The 9,884-nt window shown below is 32.9% G+C and overlaps 1 protein-coding gene across 4 annotated transcripts in view; it reads right to left on the bottom strand.

Annotated features, from left to right (window-relative positions):
- Positions 1–6,006: 6,006 nt before the first annotated feature.
- Rcd1 (Reduction in Cnn dots 1) overlaps positions 6,007–9,884 on the bottom strand; it is a 42,925-nt gene continuing 39,047 nt past the window's right edge. For 2 of the 4 annotated variants that reach the window (XM_067287928.1, XM_067287929.1), the window contains exons 12-13: positions 8,749–8,875; positions 6,007–7,915 (exon numbers count right to left, since the gene is read on the bottom strand). In XM_067287928.1, coding sequence (XP_067144029.1) covers positions 6,387–7,915; positions 8,749–8,875 — 1,656 coding nt within the window. In that variant the 3' untranslated portion in view covers positions 6,007–6,386. Of the gene's footprint in view, positions 7,941–8,748; positions 8,876–9,884 lie in introns of all 4 variants that reach the window. The other 2 variants (XM_067287930.1, XM_067287931.1) reach the window with 2 other exon arrangements.

The raw sequence follows: 9,884 nt of genomic DNA, 5'->3' as shown, positions 1-9,884 counted from the left end.
TCATCTATCTGAGAAAATGAGAAAAGAATTGATAATTCTTCCTTATTAACATTATTTATAATAATTCACAAATTAGCCTAATAGAGTCAGGTTGAAATCTTTCAAAAATCGTTTCCATTGTTACACTTTGCGATGAATCATTTCTAACACGGCAAATGGCTCGAATAGATGGAAAATACTGACAAATACGTCACTGTTCAAACTGCATCTTGTCGTAACAAATCCGATGAGAATACGTATAAATGCAAAAAAAAATTATCGCCGAATATCAATAACGTTTGAAAACGTCTTTTTTAAAAGACGTTTTCAAACGTTATTGATATTCGGCGATAGATTTTTTAAAGCATTTATAATGAAAAACCATTTATTTAGCATTTATTCGAAAAGAAAAAGATTTAGTGCTTCACAACAAGTGCGCGAATTACGCTATTTTTACATTTTGGATGCTCGATAGTAAAAAATGGTCATTTTTTGGTGTTAGCTGTGGAGACTGTCAGGACCACTAGAACTAAAAAATATTAAAGATTCGGCCAAATCTTTCCCATTTCTCAAGTTTTGTGCGGGGGTCCTTTTCAAGTCGCAAGTCAAGTCATCTTAGTGATATTAGAGGTTGAGGCGCACGTATTCAGCCCAAAACGTAAACGGCGGACGGACGAACACCGCCATCTGGCAATTCTATACGGTCGATAATAGCGTTCGCTACGTCTAGCATGGCGAGCGGAAGATCGGTTTAAACTTCATTTTTTTGTGTTTGGAGTTAAAATTATGACGTATTTTATTAAAATAATGATTATTTAAGCATTTGTGAATAATATTGAACAGACGATTTTAATCCAGAAATTATTTAGTTACTCAATTTTTAGCAAGTGATGCGAAGTGGCTATAGAGTTTACATATATTTGTCTTCATAATAGCTTATCTTAAGGTAGGTTTGTTCTTCCACGGCATCTTCTACCATCGACAGCGTAATACGTTTGTAAAATTTCTAAAAATGAATTTTCCAAGCTGCTTTCGAATTTACTTAAACCACTACTTCCCTCGACAACAGTATGATGTAGTCCTATCGTCCGATCGTACGGTAGGAGACACCACGCTAATTAAAAATAATTATTTAGTGTTATTAAACATCCTATAAATACTTTAAAATAGTTTGTTTATTTACCTTCGGTGGTAACATTCCTGGTCGTTAAACGTTTCTGCCATTTTTCAACAATATCCCATGAGTCAGTGCACGATGTTCACGTCGTGCACTGACTCATGGGATATTGTTGCGAAGCTGCGCCGCGATATATTTTACTTGGAGTTCAAACATCAAACGTGTACTTCTGATTGCCGTACAAGTTTAACGTTTGTACTTGTGCCTCAACCTCTCTATTAATTCGACTCGATAACACTAGTCAGCTTATGAATTCTGCTTCTAATTCATTTATTTCAATAATTAACATCCTATGTGCAAGATACAGATAATGGAAACACCTTACGTTATCATTCTTAACTAAGTAGTAAAGCCCATTAACATGTTCTACCGCCCTCCCTCTATCATACCCCACTGTGTAAGTCAACACACCAATCTTTCAGTGTATGATACAGGCAGCGCCGGATTAAGCCTCTAGCGGGCCCTAGACAAAATTTAAATTGGGGCCCCATTTAAATAAGTTGCATCTAAACAAATCTTATATAAAGTGACATTAGCGTAGCTAGTATGGGTGACACCCGGTGCGGATATCGTAGTGTCACCCATAACTTTTTAACTCTTTTATAAAACACTATTGAATTGTAATATCTTCGCACTCGAGCAACTTGAACGCTATATCGAATATGCGATGTCGCGGCGTATAGGTGTAGATTATGATTTATTTTCTAAACCATCCATACATCAGTACTACCACGAGACGCGGCCGTAGGAATATTTGTAGATGGCGCGAGAGATCCCGTGGCGTACATTACTTCTGACGCATGGGTGGCTGTTGACCTTTTTTTTTAGGTAATGGCTAGTCGAACGGAGCTTAGTAAGAATTGTTAAATACAGCCTTTTCTGTCCTATCGAATTTCGAATTCGAAACAGAGCAGTCTTCTGCACTGAAGCCGGGCCCCTCCGGATTACGGGCCCTAGACATTTGCCTACTTTGCCTATTCGATAATCCGGCCCTGGATACAGGGAATACTCACGTCTTTTTAACCTCTCCTATCTTGTCTATGTTCTCTGTACTGTACTGTACATCTCATCAGAATTATTTCACACCCTACAGGTATTCCGTTATTGATTTTATAAAAATTCCACCTCTTAATGTATACTTAATTTTAGATTTAAATTTACCTTTTTTTATTTAGCACATGTTATACTGTCCTAATGTAAGTGTGGAGCCAAAAGAATTTTTAGCTCTAATTTTCTCTCCTTTTTTCAACTACGTGTATATCTTCTCACGAGTCATGTTGGTTTGGCCGGATGGCCGAGCGGTCAAGGTGGCAGCTTACCGCTCTGGGGGACCCGGGATCGAACCCGAACGGGTCGAATAATCCCCAGGAATTTTTCGGGGGGTGGTCCGTTCGGATATGTCGGGCCCCGTCCCTCACCACCCGGTCGCCCCATTGTGGGCCTGGCCGAACCCATAATGGGCCTACTAAAAAAAGGCCCTCTTAGTGCCCACAGCGCGGAAAGAGTTAAAAGAAAAAAAAAAGAGTCATGTTGGTTTAACTCTCACTATCTCAAGTAATTAAGTTTTATTGTATAAACTCTTGTATGCGTATCCTAATTTTTTCAATGCATTCTGTAAATTTGTAAAACTGTAATCAGTTTGCTGATCAATATGTAATAGGACTGAAGAGGGACGTTAAGCCCGAAATGCATATCCGTTCACACCAATAAACTAACCTTTTTCCACTGAAAGTGTTTCCTGTGTGATATGGTCTCAACGGCAACATTGTGCTAAGAAAATACAAATAGAGAACAAGCAACTAAGATCTTCAGTTGAATTTATCTGGAATGTCAGTCCCAGTATCTCAAATATACTTTCCTTATTATGTTTATAAACAAAGTACAGTGGAACCTCGCTTAATGAGCATAATTCATTCCAAGATCTTACTCGTAATGCGAAACATTTTTTCCCCATAGAAATTAATGTAAAATACGATAATGCGTTCACTGCCAAAAAATACTCAAATATTTCATGTATAACGTTTATTCAAAGAAAATTATGCAATATACATTGTTAAGGAGCGTGAATCAACATCATCGTTTTTTTTAGTGCGGAATGAACCAACCAGGAATGCGAATTCGATTTGCCGAAAAAAAAACACAGATAACTTCGGCTGCAACTTCTATTTTCATCTCTAAAACGTGAATGTCAAACGTTGAGCGCCGCCATCTTGTAAGCCTAGAAGTTTGACAATGGAGTTTGGAACGTCATTGGAATCATGCTCGACGTTCCAAACACCTTTTGTGAAACTTTTAGGCTTACAAGATGGCGGCGCTCGACGTTTCACATTCACGTTTTAGAAATAAAAACTTCAACCGGCCGCAACCTCTCCGATAAACACGCCAAATGATATGCCAAATTCTTGGGCTATCATTTGGCGTGTTTATTATATAACGGACTATGGTTGTTGATGTTTATACGTAAATGTCTGAACACAAGTGACACTAAGATGTTGCTGGCCGGATAGCCGAGCGGTCAAGGTTGACAGCTGCCGCCTTGGGAGACCCAGGATCGAATCCGTACGGGTCGAAAAGAAATTTTTCGGGGGTGGTCCGTGCTGGATACGTCGGACCAAGTCCCTCACTGTGGGTACTAAGAGGTCCTCTTAGTGACCACAGGCCAGAGTTAAAAAAAACTGAGATGTAGCGAAACGAGTGCTAAACAGTGACTGATGGAGCATGTGCACAATCCGGGACTTCCCCTCTCCTCGTCACTCATTACGCGAAACATCGCTCGTTAAACGAGTCAATTTTACAATTTGTTTTGATCGTTCACTGTACTTATATTCTTTCAGTAATTTGACTTTTGTTGTTAACATTTAAAATCAAAGAATCCATTTTTAAAATTATTATTTAAGTACCACCGATGATGTTAATAATACAGGGTGTCCCAAAAAATGTACACACACTTTAAATAATTATAAAGTCGGTGTTTATTAAAATATATTTTGTAGATTCTATTACATTTTGAAAATAGACATTGTTTTTTTAACGCGTTTTCAGACTGACGTCCGTTCTGGACCAGGCACTGCCGACAACGCAAAACAATAGAAACACAAACATCACGATACATTTCATTTGGTATTTGTGTGCATTCTCCTTCAATAACTGCTCTCAATTCAGCAACTGTTGCAGGTTTCATAGCGTAGACTTTTTTATGGGAATACAGTCAAACCTGTTTTTATGCGCTCTTTTTATGTGCGATTTTTTTAATGCGAATTTTTAATTTGTGCGGTATAGTTGGCGACTAGTCTCGTGCGATTCGTCATGTCTTACGTTGACTTATTATAGCTAAACAAACTTATTATAGCATAAATGCACTTAGTATAGTAATATTATTGCATGAATATGCGAAAAATAAAATAATTTACTTTTTAAGTCAACAAAACACCACCTGGACAAAAATATGTAAAACAGACGATAGACCAGACGATGCAGTCAAGTGCTGACATCTGTTGTCAATAAATTCTATTTCGTACGGTTTTGAGTTATTTTCTATGTGAGACTTTTTTTATGCGGTCCCTGTTGACCGCATTAAAAAAATATTTTTTAATTGTGTCGCGAAAACTATTATTTACAGCCATTCGTGAAGTTTCGTGAGATTTTTTTTAATGCGGTCCCTATCCCCCGCATAAAAACAGGTTTGACTGTACTTAAAAGACAGTCTAGAGATGTGAGGTTTGGTGAACGCGGAGGGTATTCTACGAAACCCCTTCGTCCGATCCACCTGTTTGGCAAGATCTCGTCAAGGTAGGATCTAACATCGTGATCGTGGTGTGAGGGTGCCCCATCTTGCTGAAAATAAAACTCATCTTCAAAGTCCTCTCTATGCCAAAGTCTGTCATGCCAAGCATTAGAATGCCTGGCATGACAGACTATTGCAAGAAGTTCATGTAAATGGGACCAGTCACAGTAGTGTCAAAACAGATTAATTGGACCAATCCTCTCCTCTTGATGATAAGCCACACCACGAAACTCCTGGTAAATTAACTTGATGTTCCAACGTAACATGCAGATTATCAGGTCCCCAGTAGGTGCAATAGTGGAGGTTAATTGTACCATTTAATTTGAATGTAGCCTCCTAAACTGTCTTTGCACACTTCCAGTAGCATTTTAGAATGAATTTCTTTTGTTCAAAGCTTAGTCTGACTTCCATTATTAATTCTAATGTTTTTTATTTCAAGGTTAAAACCATCAACCGAGCTTGCTGTTAAAGTGTGTACAGTATACATTTTTTTGGGACACACTGTACAAATCTTTACAAGATAGCACACAGCATGTCACTATATTTCTATTTTGATTTTCTTATTTTGAATGAAGCTTTGAATAATTTCTTATCAATAAATAAACTGAAAATAATTTTATTAGATAACAATTTAAGATATAAGTTTAATCTCAGAACAAAGTTTCTTAATGCAAATAAATTCATACTGTAGATAAAAATGACTTAATATATCTATTAGAAATGCTTTTTTTTTATAAAAGAAAATTACACACACATATAAGATGATATCTGACAAATAATAAATTCAATCATCTTTTTCTTATATTGATAACACTACTTTATTTTCATAATCACTACAACGTTTTATACATTGCAAATTTTAAGTCATTCAAAATAATTTTAACTAGAACTAGAACTGCAACAAAGATAATGTAGTAATAATTTAACTAATAAAATTCAGAATTTATTTGAAAATATTAATATAGTAAATAAATTTTTAGAACTTCAAAAACAATATTGTTATAAAATAATTTCAACAGTTTCAAAAATATTTATTTTAGCATATATATATATTTTTTTTTAACAAAGAAAATTGTATTTCTTAATACATTACAGGTATTTCATTGGAGAAAATATATTTCACAGATACACTAACATATGATGATATATATTATTATTTTTTTGCAATCATCAAGTCTTTTGTTTTGTAAATATGATGAAACACAAAACACATCAAACTAATGAACAGTAATGATATATACTTGAATAAAATTTGTTTGAACATTGTATGAACTGAAATGATTGGAATAACTCAGAAAATAATTTTCATATGTGTAGAATTTTCTTCTGGATACAAAGTCATTATTTATGTGCAATATAATCATTAAATGCAATTCAGATGGATGACTAGAAATATCTGATGGTCCATTTATTGGATTTTATGTGCAGTCTTCTTGGCAATAAAATCTAATTTATATTGTCTTTAATATTTTCATTGATTTCAACTTCTTGAACCCTTTGTGATGTGTTCAACACATTCATTTTACATTTTGAAATAGAAAACTTATTATCTACTGTACTAGATAATAGAGTATTATTAATAATATTGTGCTGTTGTATCACTATGTCATCTTTCATATCATTTTCTTCAAGCATACCGTCACACAAATTACTTTTGGAACTTATTTCCGATACTCTTTCGTTTATTTTTTTGCCGGCATAAATTGCCGAAGATTCGTCCATTTTTTGATCGTCATTTTGTTCTTTTATAAATAAATATTCTTCGACCAAACTTTTACTTTCTGGATCCTGGTAACTTTCCTCCTTTTCCATACCAGACATCTGACTTTCATTATTCTCCAGTAAATTTGATGTATGACTTATAGATGTAATCAAATCGGTTTCATTCTTCGTACAATTTTCTATTTTTGATGCCGTTGATACCTTTGTAGTTGTTAATGCGGTCCCTTTCAGAATCATACCTTGAAACTGAAAATTTTTCCTAGATTTTGAATCACCAGATATCACAAATGTTGTGGGTTCTAAATCGGTAGCTGATAATAAAACAGTTGAAGACGAAGGCAGAGATGAAGCTATATGTATGTCTGATAAAGAGGGAGTTGACTGTTGATTTCCAATATTTTTACAAGGCAAATTTGTTTGCATAATGCTGTGCAACTTTGATAAATTTAAATTACCACTTGTGAGAATTTTTGCTTGGGTAACTACGGGTGATGCACCAGAGTTCTTTATAATGCAAGTTGTAGTAAGTGGAAAATCATGATATTGCAACTTTTGAATTGCTTCTACTTGTTCTTTATCAGGTTCTACAAAAGATATATCTTTGGAGAGCATATCAATTTTTGATAGTATGTCTGATTTGTCATCAACTACATGGATTGTTGTGGATGTTGCTGAATGAGAAGTGACCGTAGGAAGAACAACCGAACTAACAGTTGACGAACTAGGAAAAATGAGAGTTGCCGCCTGTTTAGAATTTGATTTTCTTCCAACATTTGTTACAGGAGTTAAAGTAACTGTACCAGGGTGTCTAGGGCTATTAAACATTTGTGAATTACTTGAAAGTGAAGAAGATGCAGTAAAATTGGTCACACTGCAGGGAATAGAAAACTTGCCATCTTTGAGTGAATTATCTAATGGTATGCATCCTAAATCAGGAATCACATTGCTTAAACAAATTTGTCCAGAAGTTGCTAATGCTTGTACTTGTCGAAACTGACCAAGACTAGAAATGGAACCTATATTTAACGATAAACCACCAGATATTTTAGCCGATGGATTAACAGACGGTGAGTTCTTGAAGAAAGATATTTCTTTTTCCTCTTTTGCATTTTTACAACTTATAGGAACAGAATGTTGAGTATGTTTTTTAGTAAATTCATTTCCTATAAAATCTGCATTTGGAGTTATTTTGTGCTTGTGAATATTTTCTTCCGATGCCTTTGTTATTTTTCGACCAGTGTTTTTCTTTACTGCTGATGGAAGAAGGGATGAACATCACTTCAACACAAAATGAAAATACTTTTTAAAACTTAATTGTATACTTAATATATATTTAACCACTATGAATACTGTAATAATAATATAATAATAATAGTACAAAAATTCATCTTATATATTTTTTTCATATACAAAAATGACACAGTTTACTGATTTAATAAATTTATTTGGATAATAAAATTTTTAATATATATATTAGCAAGAATTCACACTTGCCAAGTTGAGTATGTATGTACTGTTTAAACATTAATTAGAATTAAAGTTTACAAATAAAAAATTACCAATGTATTATTGTAACACTATGAAAAATAAAACTTATTTTATAATTACAGTTATTCTTAAAAACTTAACAAATTTTAATGCATTACTAATATTTTACAGGTCAAAACTAGTTAAAATTTCAATCTTTATACAAAAAAAAAAAAATTTGGTTTCAACAATGTTTCAATAGTTTCAACAATGAGAATTTAGTAAAGAAAAAAATTTAATTTCTAATTTTATTAACTTTTTTTTATTAAAATTTACTAAAACAATTTAATTTTACATTATAATCACATCTGTTTACTATTTTGGTAGCTTGGCAAGCATGCTTAAGAAATACTGTAATTAAATAAGGATAAAAAGTGAAGGGAGATAACTGGACAAATATGAAAATATTGTAGTCAAAAATATATATTACATAAATAATAATAGAAATATCATGCAAAACAATAAAAAGTGATCAGTTTAAAACATTAAGTGCAGAAAGAGAGATATGAAAAGATAAGGGAAAGAGTCAGATGTCACAACCACCAGTGCTGACGCTTACTCTCTGACGATGTCCTATTATTGGTGGTAGTGGTAGTATCACTGGCGCTGGACCCAGTGCTAGATGAATCTGTTGAACTTGACGATGATGAACTGCATCCTTTTGGCAGAACATTACATGTTGTACTCTATAATGCAAAAGATGGGGATTGTTTCTAGTTTTCATGCTTTAATATGTTCATTTATAAAAATGATTTTTCATTGATATGCAAACAAAAATAAAATTGTAGATTGGGAAAAAAATTAAGAGAATTTTAAAATTAATAAAAGATAAACATAGTCACTTAGATTAATAAATAATATATGAATATAAAATAAAGCCTTCAACATCTATCAAATAATCTTTGATATACCCAATAGATACAGGTATTTGAATGTAACTCTTAAGCATTAATTATAACAAAAATAAAATTACCATCCAATGATATTCTACAAGTAGAATTTTGTTTATTAAATTTTATATATCCATAATCCACAATAGATGAACTATTCATGTACTTTATTTAAAATTATTTCTAATTGCCTTGTGAATTAACAATATTTGGAATAAAATCATTGTAATGAAATACTTACATAATAAATAGAAGTATAACTTTGAAATATATATAATAAGAAACTAAAAACACTAAAATAAACATAATTATTAAAACTTACTACAGTATTCAATATCAGCAACACCAAAAAAAATAATAAAAAATAAATAATTTACAGTTAATTTTATTTTATTTTTGTATTGAGACATTAGTTTTATTAATATTTAATGTGATTATAGATATTAATAGTGAAAAAGTTAAAAATTCTTAGTTTGAAGTTATGAAAATGTAATTCTATATAAGTGCAAGCATCCCATTCCATAAAAACAGTGTAATTGGTAAAGATGTGGTTACCAAAATAGAGATTATATGAACAAAAGGGGCTAGGAGAAGGATTACCTTAACTCTAAAATTTTTTTAATATGTATTGTTTACAAAAATTTTCATTGGACTGCAATTTAAAAAAGTTGTAGACCTATAAATTTCCATTGTCATCCCTTAATCTCAAGAATAGTTAGATAGATGAAAGCCAAGACCAGATAAGAAACATTGGGGGAGGAGACCTCAATTAACTATATAGGAACTCCGACAAATAAATTTTTTG

The sequence above is a fragment of the Centruroides vittatus genome, unplaced genomic scaffold (assembly GCF_030686945.1).
Source record: "Centruroides vittatus isolate TY-2023 unplaced genomic scaffold, ASM3068694v2 scaffold_752, whole genome shotgun sequence".
NCBI lineage: Eukaryota > Metazoa > Arthropoda > Arachnida > Scorpiones > Buthidae > Centruroides > Centruroides vittatus.
The sequence above is the reverse complement of the archived record's forward strand: the minus strand, read 5'-3'. Positions and strand labels throughout refer to the sequence as shown.